Source organism: Tursiops truncatus, chromosome 2 (assembly GCF_011762595.2).
Source record: "Tursiops truncatus isolate mTurTru1 chromosome 2, mTurTru1.mat.Y, whole genome shotgun sequence".
Lineage (NCBI taxonomy): Eukaryota > Metazoa > Chordata > Mammalia > Artiodactyla > Delphinidae > Tursiops > Tursiops truncatus.
In genome coordinates, this window is record NC_047035.1 from 116,465,288 (window position 1) to 116,485,362 (window position 20,075).

Here is a 20,075-nt window from a genome sequence, read left to right on the forward strand (position 1 = left end):
AACTTTGACACCAGGATATTAAGTATTTTGTGTCTCAGAACCACCATTCTCTACCCACGACCACAGAAGTCACAGAAAAGAACAAAGGCCCTACGCTGGAGGAAAATAGACTGAGATGGACAAATTCATGCACTGAGGTCCAGGAGAAAGGCTCCAGCCCCTCATTCACACCAGCTGAATAACTTCCCATATCACTAAAAAACCAACTAAATGTCACTCAGCCCAGGGGCTCATTTGGGGCCAGTTAGTGTTCCATAAAGGGCTGCTCTACCTGGAACAGTGATTCTCCAACTGTAGCCATTGGCACTCCACCTTCACAACCTTGACCACATACACATACACCTATATTTGATGTCTTTAAACCAATTTACTTTTTTAAAAAGCCTAATACATTTATTTGAAAGAGGAACACCATAACATTACCTTAAATCACTTCCCACTTTAATAGAAAGCATCTATGAACTCTATAGTGAAAATAGTATAATATTATAATCTAGCTACATACTGATGTCTGTAGAAAACTGTAAGACTGTGGACTTTGTAAAAATCAGAGATTAGCAAGTGTTGGAAAACTGATAAGGAGTAACACTAACAGAATTTTTCTTTTATGTAATCAGAAAAATTCACAGAGAACAGAAGATCCACTTTCTCACGCTATGATTTAATGTTACTTAAGGTGGAATTTGGGGACTTCCCTGGCGGTCCACTGGTTAAGACTCTGGTTCAATCCCTGCTTGGGGAACAAAGATCTTGCATGCTGTGCTGCAGGGCCAAAAAAAAAAAAATAAGTAAGGTGGAATTTGTGTACCCCCCAAAATCTCGTAAGCACCTACAGGCAGGGGAATCTCTATCTAGAAAACAGGACTTTGAGGGCAGGAAGGTGTCCCCCCTTTTCTCAAGAGGAGGCTCTTGCCAGGAGCCCTGAGTGTCACTCTCAGTCAATTAACAAATGTGTGTTTAATGCCTGCCGTTGGTCAGGTACTGTGCCAGGCCCAGGAGATACTAAAATGACCAAGACTGAGTTGGTCCCTGCCCTTCAGGAGCTTACAGCCCAACTGTGGTAGGAAAGACAAAAGATAGATACTGTAGCTGAGTGCAGACTAGTACCAGGGAGCTCAGGTGGCTGGGTAGAGAATGAGACAGGTGGAGCTGCTGAAGTTACAGTGTTGGGGAACTCCTCTCCCAGGAGGTGACATTTGAATCTAGGCCTAAATGATGAGAAGGAGTCAGTTACAAGGACGGGGGGACCAACAATTTCTAGTGGGTGTAAAGAGAGGCTTTGTGTGAGTGGTAGACAGAAGGCCAGGAGGAGGGGGAACAGAGGGAGATGGGGGCACTGAGGCAGGTGGGATACAGAGGCCTGTAGGCCAAAATGAGTAGTTTGGATTTTACCTCCATTGCAGATGAAGGTTTTTAAACAGTTGTGACATAACTGAATTTGAGCTGTAGAGAGAGCACACTGGCTACTGGGTAGAGAACTGAATTTAGCCAAGCAAGCATGGAGGTCAGGAGGCCAGTAAGCAGCGCTTGCACTCAGGTTGTGGCAGTGGACGTGGTAGGAAGGGCGGGATTTGGGATATAGTCTGGAAAGAAAACCAAGAGGACTTATTGTTCTTAAAAGGGGGAAGTCAGCAAGAATTATACACACGTGCAAGTCTAGCCCCCAGCGAAGACTTTCCCCTTGAGGTTATTGGAACTGAAAAGGGAATAGCTTTCTCCCATGTAATTTGTTATTATTTAAGGCCTAGAGGGGGAAACTGAGATTATGGAGGTGAAATAACTCACCCAGGCCACCATCTAAGTCATCTTGAGGACCAATGCTTCTCACCGCCCACTTGGAGACACCTGTAGGGAGGGCTTCTTCAGCCATTTGTGGCAGGAAGGAGAAGCTGACCTGAGAGGGTGACAAAGTCATGTATCAGTGGGACTCACATGTGCCAGGAGGCAGAAACTGCAGTCACAGGAGACTGTAGAGCCCTGGGAGGTGGCAAACCTCTTCTCCATCACTACAAGGTCCCTGGGGCTCAGCTCTGGGTTGCAGGAAGCACATCAGAGTGATTAGGGTTTTAGGCTCTGGAGCTAGATGGCTTGGGTCTAAATCCTGACTCAGCTACATGCTGGCTCTGTGGCCTGGGTGGAGTTATTTCACCTCCATATGCCTCAGTTTTCCCCTCTGTAAAATGTGGCTAATACTAGTATCTACCTCATAAGATTGTTATAGTTAGTTAAGGGAGTCAATCCACGTCGGATGATTAGAATAATACCTGGCACAGACCAAGTCCTCAAAAATGTTGTTTTGTTAGTATTTAACTTCTTATTACAAGACAACTTTTCCCCGACTTCCCTGGTGGTCCAGTGGTTAAGACTCCGCGCTTCCACTGTGGAGGGCACAAGTTCCGTCCCTGGTCAGGGAAGTTCCACATGCTACGTGGTGCAGCCGAAAACAAACAAACAAACATAAAACCAAGATAACCTTTCCCTTACTGATTTACTTACATCATAAAAAAATCAATAAATCAACCTCTAGGTGAGCCCAAGAGAAGCTCTTCACTGCAGATAAAACTGCTTGCCCAGATTAAAGGGTTTGAAGCAGCTCATCCAGAAGGCAATGGGGCCAGGATTTTAATCCAGGCCCTATTGATTCCAAAGTCCTAATCTTTACCCTATTGGACATTGCCTGTTCTATATTTTAAGAGGTCTAGTTTCACTTCTGATTTTCAGCTGGTGAGCTGAATGGGTGACCTGGCTTATCTCTACATTGCCCCTCTGTGCTGGGAAGAGTCACAGCCCCAGATGGGGGCGGGAGGAGGGCTATCCTCTGGAAACTTCCCCAGGGCCAGGTAGTTGGAGCCCATTCTCAGATGCTAAGACCAAACTTGCACAGCTTTCATCCTGAGTCAGGGGTGGGGATGCTGGGCCAGGCAAAGCACCTCTAATTTCTTCTCTGTCTCTTTGTAAGTGCAGACTGCACTTTTTTTATTTCCTGTCCTCCAAATCAGAAACTTTCAGGGCAGAAATTAGAGGCCATCTGATTCAGCCTCCTCTTATTACAGAGAGGAGATGGAGTGAGGCTCAGAGCAGGAGAGGGATGTGCCCCAAGTCACGGGGCCAGTCATCTGCAGAGCTAAGACTCCACTTCACTTTCTTTTTTGCCCACCCTTCCCTGCAGCTGGTCCAACCTCTGCCCCTCAGCTGTTGGCAGATGATCTAACATTTCAGTGGTGGTTGCTCTGTGCCAAGGGCTGGGCTATAGGCACAAGGCTCATGCTTCTCATAGTGTGACAGCCCGACCAGCAGCACCAACATCACCTGGGACCTTGTTCGAAATGCAAATTCTGGAATTCCCTTGCAGTCCAGTGGTTAAGACTCCAAGTTTTCACTGCCGAGGATCCCACAAGCTGTGCAGTGTGGCCAAAAAAAAAAAAAAAAAAAAGCAAATTCTCAGGCCCATTCCAGATCTCTTGAATCAGAAACTCAGAGGGGATGGGCAGTATCTGTTTTCGCAAGCTCTCCTGGTGATTCCGATGTCCGCTCAAGTTTGAGAATCACTGCTCTAAGCCATAGGTGTGTGGAACTTGGAGACAGAGGGACCTAGGTTCAAACTGCCTCCATCACTTACTAACTCTGTGACTTGGGCAAGTTATTGTCCCTGAACTTCAGTTTCCTCATCTATAAAATGGTCGTAATAATAGTACCCACAGGGGTTATTGTGAGGACTCCATGAGATAGCACGAAGCGTGGTGCGTAGAAGCACCCAGTCAGGGACAGCCTATCTCGGGTTTAGTGCTTTCAGCCAGCAACTGTAGCCAGCTAATAATGAATAACACTATTGTTTCCTATGTGTTTATTTTTACCTGTTTGCTCCAAATGCAACTGCTTTTCCATTTACGGTAGTGATACAAAAAGTTTTGTGGAAAGAGAAAATGATAAAATCCACATTCTTCAATTCAGCCCTAACTACAGATTAAAGCAGAGCCACAGCTGTGAGCTTCAGCTAGCAGCTCCAATGAAAAACCTTCAGAGGGACTTCCCTGGCAGTCCAGTGGTTAAGACACTGTGCTTCCACTGCAGGGGGCATGGGTTCGATCCCTGGTCGGGGAACTAAGATCCCACATGCCACACAGTGTGGCCAAAAAATAGAAAAAGAAAAAAAGAAAAGGAAAGAAAAGAAAAACCTTGAGAGAACAAACAGTGTCAACACAGATACACCCAGGAGGCAGGGCCCTGACCTCAGATAAGGATGAAAACCCACAAAATGCCCAAGTCCAATTGAAGGACAATGTTCAAAATGCCTGAAACTATCAACTCCTCAAAACTATCAACTTCATCAAAATCAAGGCAAGTTTGGACTTCCCTGGTGGCCCAGTGGTTAGGAATCCGCCTGCCAATGCTGGGGACACGGGTTCAAGCCCTGGTCCGGGAAGATCCCACATGCCGCGGAGCAACTAAGCCCGTGTGCCACAACTACTGAGACTGTGCTCTAGAGCCTGCAGGTCACAACTACTGAGCCCATGTGCCACAACTACTGAAGCCGACGCACCTAGAGTCCATGCGCTGCAACAAGAGGAGTCACTGCAATGAGAAACCTGCGCACCACAATGAAGAGTAGTCCTCGCTTGCCGCAACTAGAGAAAGCCTGCACGCAGCAGCGAAGACCAACACAGACAAAAATAAATAAAATAAATAAATTTATTAAAAAAATAAAATAAAGGCAAGTTTGAGAAACTGCAAAAGCTAAGAAAAGCCTAAGGAGACATGGCAGCTAAACATAATGTATCCTGGATAGGATCCCAGAACAGAAAAAAGATATTGGGTAAAAAATGAGGAAATCTGAATAAATAAAATATGGACTTTAGTTTATAATAGTGTGTCACTACTGGTTCATTAACTGTGACAAATGTACCATACTGACCCGAGATGTTAATAATAAAGGAAACTGGATGTGGGATACATGGGAACACTGTACTATCATCCCAGTTTCTCTGTAAATCTAAAACTATTCTCAAATAAAAGTTATATTAAGAAATAACTGGAGCTTCCCTGGTGGTGCAGTGGTTAAGAATCCGCCTGCCAATGCAGGGGACACAGGTTCGAGCCCTGGTCTGGGAAGTTCCCACATGCCACAGAGCAACAAAGCCCGTGTGCCACAACTACTGAGCCTGTGCTCTAGAGCCCGCGAGCCACAACTACTGAAGCCCACATGACTAGAGCCCATGCTCTGCAACAAGAGAATCCACCACAATGAGAAGCCCACGCACCGCAACGAAGAGTAGCCCCCGCTCGCCACAACTAGAGAAAGCCCGCGCACAACAACGAAGACCCAACGCAGCCAAAAATAAATAAATTAAATAAATTAATTAATTTTTTAAAAAAGAAATAAGTAGAACTGAAAAAAAAACTAGGACTGAAACTATAATGTAGAAGAAAACACAAGGGAAAATCTTTATGACATTGAATTTGCCAATGATATCTTGGTTATGACACCAAAAGCACAGGCAACAAAAGAAAAAAGTAGATAAATTGGGCTTCATCAAAATTAAAAATTTTTGTGCATCAAGGGACACTGTCAGGAGTTCCTGGCAGTCCAGTGGTTAGGACTCTGCGCTTTCACTGCTGGGGGCCCAGGTTTGAGGCCTGGTTGGGGAACTAAGGTCTCGCACGCCGCTTGGCGTGGCCAAAGCAAGCAAACAAAAAACCCAAAAACAACAACAACAAAAATGGACACTATCAAGAGTGAATAGAGGGACTTCCCTGGTGGCGCAGTGGTTAAGAATCTGCCTGCCACTGCAGGGGACACGGGTTCATGCCCTGGTCCGGGAAGATCCCACATACCACGGAGCAACTAAGTCTGTGTGCCACAGCTACTGAAGCCCGCGCACCACAACTACTGAAGCCCGCGCACCTAGAGCCCATGTTCTGAAACAAGAGAAGCCACCGCAGTGAGAAGCCCGTGCACTGCAACGAGGCGTAGCTTCCACTAGCTGCAACTAGAGAAAGCCTGCATGCAGCAACGAAGACTCAATGCAGCCAAAAATAAATAATAAAAAACATAAATTTATAAAAAATTAAAAAAAATAAAAAGACTTGGATAGACTTTTTTAGTTTTGTTTATTTTAATTTTTTATTTGGATAGACATTTAAAAATTATTTATTTATTTATTTGGCTGCATCAGGTCCTTGTTGTGGCAGGCAGGATCTTTAGTTTCAGCATATGGGATGCTGACCAGGGCTGAACCCCAACTCTCTGCACTGGGAGCACAGAGTCTTAGCCACTGGACCACCAGAGAAGTCCCTTGAATAGACATTTCTCCAAAGAAGATATACAAATGGCCAATAGCTCATGAAAAGATGCTCATCACTAATCATTAGGGAAAGACAAATCAAAACTACAGTAAGATACCACTTCACACCCATTAGGATGGCTATTATTAAAAAACAAACAAACAAAACAAAACTCAGTATTGGTGAGGATGTGGAGAAATTGGAACCCATATGCATTGCTGGTGGGAATATAAAATGGTGTAGCCACTATGGAAAACAGTATGGTGGTTCCTCAAAAAATTAAGCATAAAATTACCATGTGATCCAAAAATTCCACTTCTGGGTATATACCCCAAGTATCAAAGCAGAGACTCAAAAAGATATTTGTACACACAGGTTCATAGCAACATTACTCACAATAGCCGAAAGGTGAAAGCATTCAAGTGTCCATAGAGAGATAAATGGATAAACAAAATGTGGTGTATGCATACTACATACTATGGAATATTATTCAGCCTTAAAAAGGAAGAAAATTCTGAGACATCTTACAATGTGGATTGAGGACATGTTGCTAAATAAGCCAGTCACAAAAGACAAATATTGTATGATTCCACTTATATGAGGTAATTTGTTATACTGTGATTTCTAGTAAGAAATATGCATTTGGTTTTATTCCTATTTCTGGCACAGAGCTCCTAAAACCCTCGGGATTTCCTATATGAGTAGAGTGATAAAGATGTCTTTTGCTATTTGTAGCAAGCTCCCTTTCAGCCACACCTGAATTTAAGTTAGTGAGGTAATTTTTAGAAAGCCCCTAAGGATGGGCTGGTTGCAAGGGGAACCAATGTGAGATTGGAGGGTTTTAATTTTTTTTTTTTTTTGGCAGCACGTGGGATCTTAGTCCCTGACCAGGAATCAAACCCACGCCCTCTGCATTTGAAGGGGAGTCAACTACTGGACCACCAGGGAAGTCCCAGAGGGTTTTAACTTTTAGTCTAATGCCTCCAGGGAGGGGAGAGGGGCTGGAGGTTGACTTAATCATAATCCTCAATTATGCCTATGTAATGAAGCCTCCATTAAAAATCTTAAAACTACCAACCAGGTTTGGAAAGCACCTGAGCTGCTGAAAATGTGGAGGTGCTGGGAGGGTGGCATACCTAAAGAGGTCATGGAAGCTCAGTGCCCCTGCCCCCATACCTTGCCCTATGCTTCTCTTCTATTTGGCTGTTCCTGAGTTATATCCTTTTATTTGTTTATTTATTTTAAAAATTCTATTTATTGATTGATTGATTTTTGGCTGCATTTGGTCTTTGTTGCTGTGTGCAGGCTTTCTCTAGTTGCGGCGGGAGCTACTCATCCTTGCGATGCATGGACTTTTTATTGCTGCGGCTTCTCTTGTTGCGGAGCACGGGATCTAGGCGCGCAGGCTTCAGTAGTTGCAGCATGCCGGCTCAGTAGTTGTGGCTCATGGGCTCTAGAGCGCAGGCTCAGTATTTGAGGCACACGGGCTTAGTTGCTCTGCAGCATGTGGAATCTTCCCAGACCAGGGATCGAACCCGTGTGCCCTGCATTGGCAGGCGGATTCTTAACCACTGCGCCACCAGGGAAATCCCACATCCTTTTATAATAAACTGGCAATCTAATAAGTAGGCCGTTTTCCTGAGTTCTGTGAATGGCTCTAGCAAATTAGCCAGGAAGGGGGGTCATGGGAACCTCTGATTTATAGCCAGCCCATCCAAAAGCATGCATAATAACCTAGATTTTTAATTGGCACCTGAAATTGTGATGGGGCAGAGTAAAGGGACAAAGTAGGTAATTAAATAGTTAACTCCACTAGGGATTGTAAGTAAAGAAAAAAGCTTGGGAGACCCCCGTAAGTTAATGATCATTCAGAAAAGCAGGTTTGCTTAACCACAAAACCAAGTAGGCTTGCTTAGCAACAAACCATGCAACAAAAGCATGAGACATGCCCCCAAACAATAAAACAGTGGTGGCATGAGACCCACATCCTGCCAAGTGAGCTCAGTAAGTGAATGACCCCTAAGACATGCTCTCTACACACATAAAAATCAATAATTTATGGAAAGGTGACATTTCAAAGTGAAAGACCCTCATAGTACTGAGACTTGAAATAATTTTTCCATAGTGCCATGACAGTCCTAGCCTGACCATGTAGGGACAAGAAAACTCCCCTGCCCAACCTGGAGGAGGAGCTGATGATGGAAGTTTGATGTCTACTCAAGAATGACGAAGAAAATGGTCTTTTCCCCCTCCCCACTTTTCCTTTGATTATAAAACTGTAGCTCACTATGTTCTCAGGGCATGGCACCCACCCACCCGCTTGTAAGCTTCACAAGCATCCTATTCTAATAAATCACGTCTTATCCATCACTTTGTCTCTCGCTGAATTCTTTCTGTGCTGAGACATAAAGGACCGGAGCTCTTCAGAGCCCCCCGAAACGACACTTAGTGGTTTCAATTGGGGAGGGGAGATGCAGTCCTGTGGGATCTGACATTATCTCTAGATAGATAGTGTCAGAACTGAATTGAATTGTAGACAACCAGTTGTGTTGCAGAACTGCTTGATGTGTGAAAAACGCCACACACATTTGGTGACCGGAAGTGTCAGAAGTGAAGTAAGTATCCTGTGAGTAGCGTTGTAGTAGAGTAGAGAAGAGACACAGAAGAGTTTTTCTTTACATACCTAGAGTAGTAATGTTCATAGTAGATGTTCACCCTTCAAGTAGAAGGGTGATTGCCAGGGGCTGCGGGGAGGGGAAATGGAGAGATATTGTTTAATGGGTACAGAGTTTCAGTTGGGGATGATGAAAAAGTTCTGGAGATGGATGGTGGTGACGGTTACACAACAGTGTGAATGTCCTTAATGCCACTGAACTGTACACTTAAACGGTTAAAATGGTAAAATTTTATGTATGTGTTATCTCAATAAAAAAAGAAATAGAAAATGCTTGAAGTGTATTTTTCTTTGATTATAATTAAAAAAATCAATGTTACCTTGAAGCTGCTTTCTTATTCGATATATGCTTATTCATTTTCCTATTTTCATGAAAATGGCCTGGCTAGTTTGTCAGGAAGTTCTCTGGAGACATTTTAATATTAAAAGCTTATTGAAATTAACACGACATTGTAAATCAACTATATTTGAATTAAAAAAAAAGCTTATAGTTATCTCCTGTGGAATGTATCCTTCATTTCAAGCAGGTATTAGTAGGTGTTTGTTAATGGGGAAATATTGATATGTTAACCTATGTTGACTGAAATAAAAATGCACAACGTGAGAGCTGATTTTGTTTTATTTGGGGATTTAGGACTGTAGCCAAGCAGACAGCCTCTCAGATAACTCCAAGGAATTGCTCCTAAAAGGTAGTGGCAGGGGTGGGCAGCACATATGTGATTTTGGAGAAGGGGTACATGCAATTAAGCACACATCTTGGTAGAAGGCTACTGCTAGTCACAAGGAACACATACCTTAGTTAATGCTTTTAGTGTTTTTCTAAATGAGGGAAGGTGCAAGAAGTTAGTTTCATAAAATTTTCTCCTGAAAATATCTAACTATCTGAAGGCCTGTTCTGCCAGTTTTCCCAGAGCACGGAGTGCCTCATGCCTCATCGCCACTCTGAACTCCTTTTAGGGTGTGTTGAAGGTCAGCGACCGCAGTGACTAATGACTCAACCCTTGTAGAGCCAGATGGTGAGCGACATTCTTCAGTTGACATCCACCTGCTATGACTTCAGTGCTTTTATTCTGTAATTTCACTGGTGTAGAATATATCTTCGATTCACTTTTAAGTCCGAAGGCATCAAGGTGATTTGTCTTGCCTTCTCTCTTAGACCTGAATGTGCGATTCTAGAAGATTAACATCCTTAAAGCTTTTCCCTGGGCAGTTTCCTTTTAAAATAAACTTAAGTTGAAAGAAAAGAAAGATAACGTAAAGAAAATGATTGAGAAAATAATAGTTGTGAGAGTTAGCCAAGTGCAAAGTAGGGGGGTTCAGTCAACATAAGATTGTCCTCATTTCTGACAGCACTTGCAAATTCACAGGGCTCCCCAAACCACCCTCAGCTTTGATAACTCACTAGAAAGACTCACTGAAAGTTGTTATTCTCAGTTATGGGAAAGGGAAAAGATCTGATTAAAGTCACCTAAGGGAAGAAGCCCAGACTGAAAAGCTTGCATCGTCCTCTCCCTGTGGGGTCAGGACAGCATTCCTCTGCCAGCATCCGTGGATGACTATATGCATGGAGTGCTGCCACCCAGGGAAGATCTCTGGGCCAGAGTCTTTATTGGGGCTCCATTGCACAGAGATGGTTAAGTGTCCACCTGGGGGCAGTTTTCAGCCCCCTCAAGAAGCCCAGCTGCTGCCCCAAAGTTCCCGCCCTCCACCATATTGTGAGTGTGGCTCAGAGCCCTACCCTTAGTCACATTGTCGTTATCTGACTGCTCCAAGGACCCCAGGCAAACAAAGACACTCCTAACAGACATGGCATTCCAAAGGTTTAGGGATTACCTCCCAGAAGAAAGGGCGATGACCTTTTGGGGCAATGTTAAATTCTTTACTATACTATAATACTAGTGGGAAGCAGCTATGGCAAATGGTGTGATAATGGTTCAGAATGACCAGACCTTGGGAAACACAGCATGAGGCCTGGCTGGGCTGGCCGAGCCCAGAGCTGAACCCAGAGATGTAAGTAGCCAGCTTACTGTAGCCTCTGTCCTCTCAGGATAGGGACCGTGCCTCCTCTGTACTCATATCTCCCTTGCTTTGAGAGCACCATGCGTATCACCAGGGCTGGAGCTAAGGAGAGGCAAATGGAGTGAAAACAGGAGGCAAGGGGGCAGGGCACAACCTTTGAAAGAATGACATAGCCCGAGGACATGACATAATCTGATTAGAACCAAATGGGTCCAAGATGGCAGACAAGTCGACCTGCACTAGACCTTGAGCCTCAGTATATGCTCACTAACACATCAGCAAGCTAAATGGCACCCCACAGGCGCTGTGACAGTTCCAAGACCCACCATAAGGATCAAAAAGTGGAGGTGGGGGCTTCCCTGGTGGCGCAGTGGTTGAGAGTCCGCCTGCCGATGCAGGGGACACGGGTTCGTGCCCCGGTCCGGGAGGATCCCACATGCCGCGGAGCGGCTGGGCTGGTGAGCCATGGCCGCTGAGCCTGCGCGTCTGGAGCCTGTGCTCCGCAACGGGAGAGGCCACAACAGTGAGAGGCCCGCCTACCACACAAAAAAAAAAAAAAAAAGTGGAGGTGGCCCAATTCCTGGAAATCCCCGCCCCTTCCTGAGATAGTTGGAATACTCCTCCCACTCATTACCTATGAAATTACCCACCCCTATGAAAGTGGCAGGGGAGTGGGGGGGGGTGGTGGTGGGATGAATTGGGAGATTGGGATTGACATGTATACACTAATATGTATAAAATGGATAACTAATAAGAACCTGCTGTATAAAAAAATAAATAAAATTAAATTTAAAAAAAAAAGAAATTACCCATCCCTATAAAAACTGACAACCCATACCTTGGTGCCTTTTCTCACCTTCTGAGATGGCCCACACTCTGACTGTGGAGTGTGTTTCTCTCTAAATAAATCCACTTCTCACCTATCACTTTGTCTCTCACTGAATTCTTTCTGCCATGAGACATCAAGAGCCTGAGCTTCATTAAGTCCTGAAACCAGGTGTGTGATCTCAGTTGGAAGACCGTGGGTTTTGGCTGGGTTCGAGTCCTGGCACATGGGTTCAAGTCCCAATCTGAAGTGTACAGTTTTAGGACCTAGGGTGCAAAATGTAAGGAGGTGCTCATTCTTGGGGTCTGACAAGTGCCCTAGGTACCTCCCTTGCCTCACCTTGATCCCAGCCTAGCTGGTCACAACAAAGAGGCTGAATTTGAAGCAGTTATTAATTACCTACTGTATGCAGGGCCTCATCCTGGGGACCATGGTGGTGATATAGCTAGTTTTCCATTGTGCCTGAGCCACTCTCTTGGGTAGTCATACCCACCACAGGCAACTTGAGAGTAATACTAAAATGTCATGCAGGTTAATTGCTGCTGCTGAAGGATGAGACAAATGCATCCCAGCCAAGTTGCCACAGTTACCCCAGCCAAGGTATCCTAGACCAGCTGACAGCCAGCCAGCCTACCCCCAGACTTAAGGGCAAGCACAGTCGAGGTCAGCAGAGTCATTAATCCAGCACACATTCAATCACAAACTCTACGTGAGCCCAGCAAAGATCTGAAGTGCCCAGCTGACCTGCAAATTCATGAGCTAAATAAATGCTTATTGTTTTAGCTCTTGAGTTTTGGGTTGGGTTTGTTACACGCCATTATTTATTTATTTATTTATTTTATTTTTTGCGGTACGCGGGCCTCTCACTGTTGTGGCCTCTCCCATTGCGGAGCACAGGCTCCGGACGCGCAGGCTCAGCGGCCATGGCTCACGGGCCCAGACGCTCCGCGGCATGTGGGATCCTCTCGGACCGGGGCACGAACCCGCGTCCCCTGCACTGGCAGGCAGATTCTTAACCATTGCGCCACCAGGGAAGCCCCTATTGGTACTGTTTAATGTTTTATTTAACTGTTAACTTTTTGAGTCCTTAACTATCTTGCTACAATAATTTTTAGTAGTTGAGCTTCATCATAAGGCTATCTAGTAATTTAATCAGTCCCTTGTGGATACATTTTCAATTTTTCTGTTATATTATATTATAAACACAGTGATGAAGATCCTTGTAGTTAATTTTTTGCAAATATCCATAATTAATTTAAGCTGAATTCTTGAAAGTGGCAGTTCTAGGTCAAAGGGTATATAATGTATGTTTCTAAGGTTCTTGATACATGTTGTAAAACTGTTCTCCTGAAAGGTACCAATTTGCCCTGCTGCCCACTGTGTTTACATTGTTGTAATCCATTAGGCTTTTTTGTTGTTGTAAAATGTTTAGCTCCCTGTACTTCTTCTGGGGCCTGGGGAGAGATAGCAGGTGGGGAGCTCAGCTTTGGGGTTTTACCACATGCAAGGAGCTTCTCTAAGGGCTTTGTAGGAATTATGCCATTTACTTCTCTCTATAATTTTTAATTGATTAATTAATTAATTTTTGGCTGCGTTGGGTCTTTTGTTGCTGTCTGCAGGCTTTCTCTAGTTGCAGCAAGTGGGGGCTACTCTTCGTTGCAGTGCACGGGCTTCTCATTGCGGTGGCTTCTCTTGTTGCAGAGCACAGCCTGTAGGCGCACAGGCTTCAGTAGTTGTGGCATGTGGGCTCAGTAGTTGTGTCAGACGGGCTTGGTTGCTCTGAGCCATATGGGATCTTCCTGGACCAGGTACTGAACGGATTTTAACCACTGTGCCACCAGGGAAGTCCCTCTCTATAATTTTTAATGTCAGTACTATTATTACCCACCCCCCTTTTTTTCACTTTTTAAAAACTGTGGTAAATATATATATATATATATATATAAAAAACATAAAATTTGTCATTTTAGCCATTTTTAAGTGTACAATTCAGTGGTATTAATTATATTCACAATGTTGCACAATCACCACCATTATTTCCAATTTTTTTCATTGCCCCAAATAGAAACTCTGGACCCATTAAACAATAATTTTGCATTCTTTCCTCCCACCCTCTATTACCATATATCTGTGACAAGGAAAATGGAGGCACAGAGAAGCTAAGTAAAATAATCAATGTTACACAGCAAGTTAGGCACAGAAGCCCCAATCCAGACCTGGCAGTCCGGCTTTAGCCTCCTTCTGAATCGCTTGTCTTGCAGTTTTATTTTTTATTCTTTTTGGTTGCCCTGTGCGGCATGCGGGATCTTAGTTCCCCAACCAGGGATTGAACCTGTGCCTCCTGCATTGGTAGCATAGAGTCTTAACCACTGGACCACCAGGGAAGTCCCCCTTTTTTTTTTTTTTAATTAAAAAAAAAATTTTTTGGCCACGCCACATGGCATGTGGGATCTTAGTTCCCTGACCAGGGATCAAACCCGCGGCCCCTGCATTGGAAGCACAGAGTCTTAACCACCGGACCGTCAGGGATGTCCCCAATTTTATTATTTTTTTTAAAGCCCAAAGTTTCTGGTTACACGTTCTGGTAAGTCATTTCTTTCTCATTTTCCCCCAAAGGAGAAAAGGAATAGCTTTTCTGAAGAATCTTGAATTTTACTCCTAAGTTCCTAAACCCAGTTTCCTTCAAGCGAACTTTGAAGTTGTATCTGCTTGGGTGATAAGGGCAGGATTCAACTACACCAAAGGGACCCGTTTACCTGTCTTGCCCTGTGGGGCCTGGTGAGAGCTGGAGGGCCGCAGGAGGTTCCTGCTTTCTAGAGCCACCAAACTCTCCCCCATGAGATCCCTAATCCTGGGAGCCCTCCTCAAATGGGCAAAGATTATGCCTAGCCACCAGAGCTGATGAATGGGATTCTCTCTCCTTCCTCTCCTAAAGGAATGGCACTGAAAAAAAACATGGCCTTTGGAGTTGCATGAGCCTGGACTTGAACCACAGTCTTGGACAAGTTCTTGTCCCAAATCTGTGTGCTAAACTGAAAAGGTGTGACTAACACCACCTACCCGTCAGGGTTGTTGGGAAAAGCAAATGGGCAGCCTAGCACAAGCAGGGCCTCAATGAATGTTAGCCAAGGCTTAGCAGCTCAGTGCCTGCTCCTTGTTCAAACCTTTACACAGCACCCTGTTGGGGACCAACAACGTTGGCTAGTGCTGCTGCTTCTCTGCTGGCTTAGAAACTGATTCAGGGACTCTCTCTAAATCCTGATGTATCCCTTGGGCTGGCTGTGCCAATGTTCACACGACTCTTAAAGGAGCATTCCAGCTTTACCACTTCTTGGCTATACAGTCTGGGGCAGTTTGACCCATCTCTGCCTCTGTTCCCTCATCTGAAAAGTAGAGAATTGGGTTCCCCACGTCATTGGATTGTTGGATTAAATGGATTAAGATATGTAATGCATTTAGTGCCTGACATACAGTAGAAGCATTTGCTATTACTGTCATCCCCAGTGTCACCTTCCCTTGTTTCTTCACCAAATGCTGCCTTACACCTGGGGAAATGGAGAAGGCACACATAAAAGCAATCCATTGGTCTTGGCATTCTATTATTCTCCTTGTAGAAGTCTTGGATAAATGAGGTAGTCTCCCTACTCTCCCTTCCAGTGAGGGGGGTAGATTAGAGCAGATCTTCTTGCTTCACATTCCTCCACTGTCATCAGGCTAGGCTCCCTGACTCCCAACCCATCCTTTGCTTCTTTCAGTAAAACCCATTCCAATTGGGGAATTAGAATTAATCTCTGTCTAAATTAAAGGCTGGGCAGGGAGCCATGGCGGGCTGTGATGGGCAGAGGCTGTGCAGGTGCTGCTCCGGGAAGGCAGCCCTGGGGCCTCCTGAGGGCTCCATTCATAAGAAGTTTCCAGGAACCTCCTGGGCCACTTCTAACCGCTAGATGGCCAAGCTACAGGGTGATTATTTCCTTAGGCAAGCAAACACTTCAGCCCTCTAATATGGTATTTCCTGGGGCTGGAATATCAACAGGAAGTCCTGTGGGGAAGAGCTCTGCCAAAACACTCATTCCGAGGAAGGGATTGGTAAACTGACAAATTTGCCCAGCCCTGTACAACATTCTGCAACTTCCACACGCAGGCTCTGCTGCAGGCTTCACCCACAGGCAGATCGCTGCTGTCTCTAGTCTTCTCTGGATTCCTGTGCCAGGGAGACTTATAGATGTGACCCTATGTGAGAAACCCAGACAGAAATTTGCACTTAAAGAGCAGTTAGACCATTTATTGGCATTAGGAGAGCATTCTTTTAAACAAGAGAAAGGACTCTGAACACTAAAATCTCATCCACTTTACGAAAACTTGAGACCAAACTCTCCAACATCTGTACACAGCTTAATCACGAACAAGCGCAAGAATTCGGGTTAACTACAAATTAAACTAAACTGTCCTGCTACAAAGAAATGAAAGGAAAGCTGGGGGCGGGGGTAGCCCCCCCCCCCCGCCAAAAATCACTGCTTTCACACTACAATGTTTCAGGTACAAGAATGTAACAATTCCCCAGGGCAGCGCAAAACCGCTTCCCATTGTCTCTTAAGGCAGTCATTTAATTACCAATTGTCCAAAGGCTAAGAAAATTTTGTGGAAAAAGGGCGTACCCTTTGGCTCTGTGAGGGCCTGTAGCTGAGGAGCCAAGTTCTTGGCTGACACACTCTTGGGGAGGGCGCCTTCACAGAATCTCAGGCATCAGGTCTCAGCTTCATCAATAAAATGCAGTCCTGGCGAGGGAAGACCCGCTAGGCTTCCAGATCGAAGTCATCACGCTCCTCATTGTACTCCAGCACGTGCCGCTTGATCTTGGACGAGTCAACCCAGGTGACGAAGTCCTCCATGCTGCGCGTGACAAGGAAGGCGGGGTCGGTGACCACGTCGGGGCCCACGCGCACGTGACCCTGCTCCACGAATGCCACGGCGGCCTGGAGGTGCTGCGCCATGCGCAGCTTAAGGAGCACGGTGGGCAGGCGGCGTCGGCAGAAGGACGAGGCTGTGACGAAATCGCAGAGCTCCAGAGACCCGCGCGTGGGGATTAGGCCGAGAGCATACAGTTTGTCCAGCAGCGCGGCCGAGGAGCGCACGCGAAACGGGTCGCGCTCCGGCAGGTCCCGCAGGCGCCGCGCCAGCTCGCGCACAGCACGGCTCAGCTGGTTGTAGCGCGTGTAGTCCTCGCGCCGTTGCAGCCGATAACGCCGCAACACGCGCAGCTCGTGCAAGTTGTGATCGGTGACCTCCCAGTTCAGGAAGTCCACCTGCTTCAGCAGCTTCTGCTCGTGGAACTTAAGCTTCCGCACCATGACGGCGGCTTGGACGCTGCAGGACCCGTGGCTCAGCGCGCGTTCCGGCGCCCGCGCGACTTCCGCCTCAGCACTGCTAGACTGGGCCTGGGGACCCTGGGCCAATAAAAGAAAGGCTCAGTGCTACGCCCTCTGTTTCCACTGGTCAGGGTGGGGCCACGCCCCGCGTCCGTATCTCGCGATTCTTCTCTTCTTCGCGTTCTCTGAGGGAGGCGGGGAAAGAGCGCTGGTGGACACCTGGGACGAGAGGGGAGGCCCCAAAGACGAGTCTGCGCGGTTTTAAGTCGCCTAGAATTAATCACCTAGTGCCGTAATTATTTCTTCTCATTTAGATTTCTGCCATTCAGTGCCTCTCTGAAACTGGCTTAAAAGGCCAGTTCCTGGAAAGGGGGGTGACTGTCGCGCTAGTTTGGTTAAATTTACTGTGCTGACCGTGGCGGGGTGGGGGGGTCCTCCCACCTCGTGCGTGGCGGGCTTTCCCGAGCCGGCCGGGGCTGATCGGGTATGCCCACCGCCCACTAGCGCCAGGTCCATTAGCAGGCGGGCGGAACGGTTTCTCCCTGCCAAGTGGGGCTAGGCGCCACCGAACCTATGAAATACCGATTCCCAGGCTGCTTCCTACACCCACAGAATCGGGATATACACCGGAGTCACCTGGAAATCTGTATTGTTAACAAGAATGCCAGGTGATTCATAAAACCCAGTAAGTTTGAAAAGCTTGGATAGTACAAGTGCTGACCCTTTAATCCGGGCTCAAACGAATTAGCTTGACAGGGTGCATTTCTGGTGCCGAGTATTTAGTTAACACTTTTACTGCTAGTTATATCTGTTTTAGCTTAGTGTAGCGCTACAGGACTAACTTCTTTATTTGCCCAAGACTTTGACGCCACCTAGCTTCTTCGCCTATCATTTTGTTTTATTTTTGTACGCTTCTCATTGTTCTTTTAAAATATAATATTTGATATATGGAATATACTATATGTAAGATACAAAGTATAATGAATACTTGTGGACCCAAGAGCCAGTTTAAGAAAGCATCACCAGGACCACTTCATCTACATATTCCAGCCACGCCCCCAGTGAGAGGTAAAGGTATCTACTCTCCTGAATTTAGTGTTTATTTTTACCTTTTGTTTAAAAAGAAAAAATTTTTTAATTTAAAAAAATTTAAAAAGGAAAATAGTTTTATCATTGTAAATGCATCCCTAAATACTGAGAACCTTCTTACTCAAAGTAATCCATGGATCAGCAGAGAGCTGTTGGAAATGCAGAATTTCAGGCCCCATTTCTGACCTACAGAATCAGAATCTGCATTTAACCAGACCCCCAGGTAATTTGCATGCACACTGACATTTGAGAAGTGTTGCTTAGAAGACATCACATCGTGTGGAGTTTTTTATCTGTAGCTGCAGTTTTTTTTTTAACTGTTGCATTATATTCCATTGTTTGGTTCTATCTAATTTATTAATCCATCTCCTGTTGGATTTTTTTGGAGGGAATATTTTTAGCAGTGCTACTATTAAAATTCTTGTAGGTTTCCTGTTGCACATATGTAGTAGCTTCTGTTGAATAGTATACATCTTGAAGTTGAATTGCTCAGTTGTAAAGTATGCATGTAAAGTATGCATGAACATGTAAAGTGCATGTTGAGCTTTACTAGATATTGCCAAATTGTTTTCCAAAGGGGCTGTACCAGTTTATATTCCTTTGACAGTGCATGGGAGTTCCCTTTGCTCCTCATTCTTGACAACACTTGGTTGTTAGATTTTTAAAATATTTGCCAATCTGATGAGTGTGTGATGGTATTTAACTGTGATTTTAATTTGCATTTCCTGATGAATAAAGGTTTCATATGTGTTTCCTCCTCTATAGAATGCCTCTTTGTGTCTTTTGTGTATTTTTCTATTGGATTATGGGGTAAGTAGAATAATGGCCCCCCAAAGATGTTCACCCAGAACCTGTGAATGTTACCTTACGTGAAAAAAGGGATTTTGCAGATGTGATTAAATTAAGGATCTTGAGACCATGACATTGTCCTGGATTAACTGGGTGAGTCTCATGTAATCACAAGTGTCCTTATAAGTGAAAAAGGGAGGCAGAAGAGTCAGGGAGATGTGGTGATACATACAGAAGTCTGAGGTGTGATTGCTTGCTTTGAAGATGAATGGGGGCCATGAGCAAAGGATTGTGGGCAACCTCTAGAAGCTGGAAAAGGCAAGGAAATGGAATTTTACTTAGAGCCTCCAGAAGGAACACAGCCCTTGCTGACACCTTGATTTGAGCCGAGTGAGATCCAGTTTGGATTTCTGGTCTTCAATACTGTAAGATAATAAATTTGTGTTGTTTTAAGCCACTAAGTTTGTGGTAATTTGTTACAGCTGCAATAGGAAACTAATACAGACTGTTTGCTTTTTTCTAATTGATTTGAAGGTGTACTTTGTATGTTCTGGATATTAATCCTTAATCAGTTATCTATGGTGCAAATACCTTTTCCCAGTTTGCACTTTATCCCCACCCTTCATACTCCCCCAGCCTCGCTCCCTTCTATCTTCAGCTCTTGCTCAATGTGTCTGCAGGAGGACTCTTGGTTAACTTCCTTCTCCCCAGACAATAAACATAATAAGTAAACTATATATGTTAGCAGGTGATAAGTGTCATGAAACAAAACTGAGCAGGATATAGGAGAGCTTGGGATGAGGATGGGCTGTAATTTTAAGCAGGACATGTCAGGGTAGGTCTTACTGAGAAGGTGATATTTCATAGGGGGTTAGCCATGTGGATATGTAGGGGAAGAACATTTCAGGAAGAGGAAACAGTGAGTGCAAATGCCTTAAGACAGGAATGTGCCTGGCATATCAGAAGAAGAATAACGAAGCCATCTTGGTTGGAGCAGAGTGCTCTAGGGGGTGAGGAAAGGGGGCTCAGA

At 45.1% G+C, this 20,075-nt stretch overlaps 1 protein-coding gene across 1 annotated transcript; it reads right to left on the reverse strand.

The window, feature by feature from the left end:
• Positions 1-16,062: 16,062 nt before the first annotated feature.
• IMP3 (IMP U3 small nucleolar ribonucleoprotein 3) lies at positions 16,063-18,986 on the reverse strand. Its single transcript, XM_019950138.3, has one exon. The coding sequence runs from the start codon at positions 17,147-17,149 to the stop codon at positions 16,595-16,597; it is 555 nt and encodes a 184-aa protein (XP_019805697.1). The 5' UTR covers positions 17,150-18,986; the 3' UTR covers positions 16,063-16,594.
• Between the last annotated feature and the right edge of the window lie 1,089 nt (positions 18,987-20,075).

Coding starts and splice junctions, on each gene's coding strand:
- IMP3 (XM_019950138.3), bottom strand. CDS start 17,149: ATGGTGCGGAAGCTTAAGTTCCACGAGCAGAAGCTGCTGAAGCAGGTG.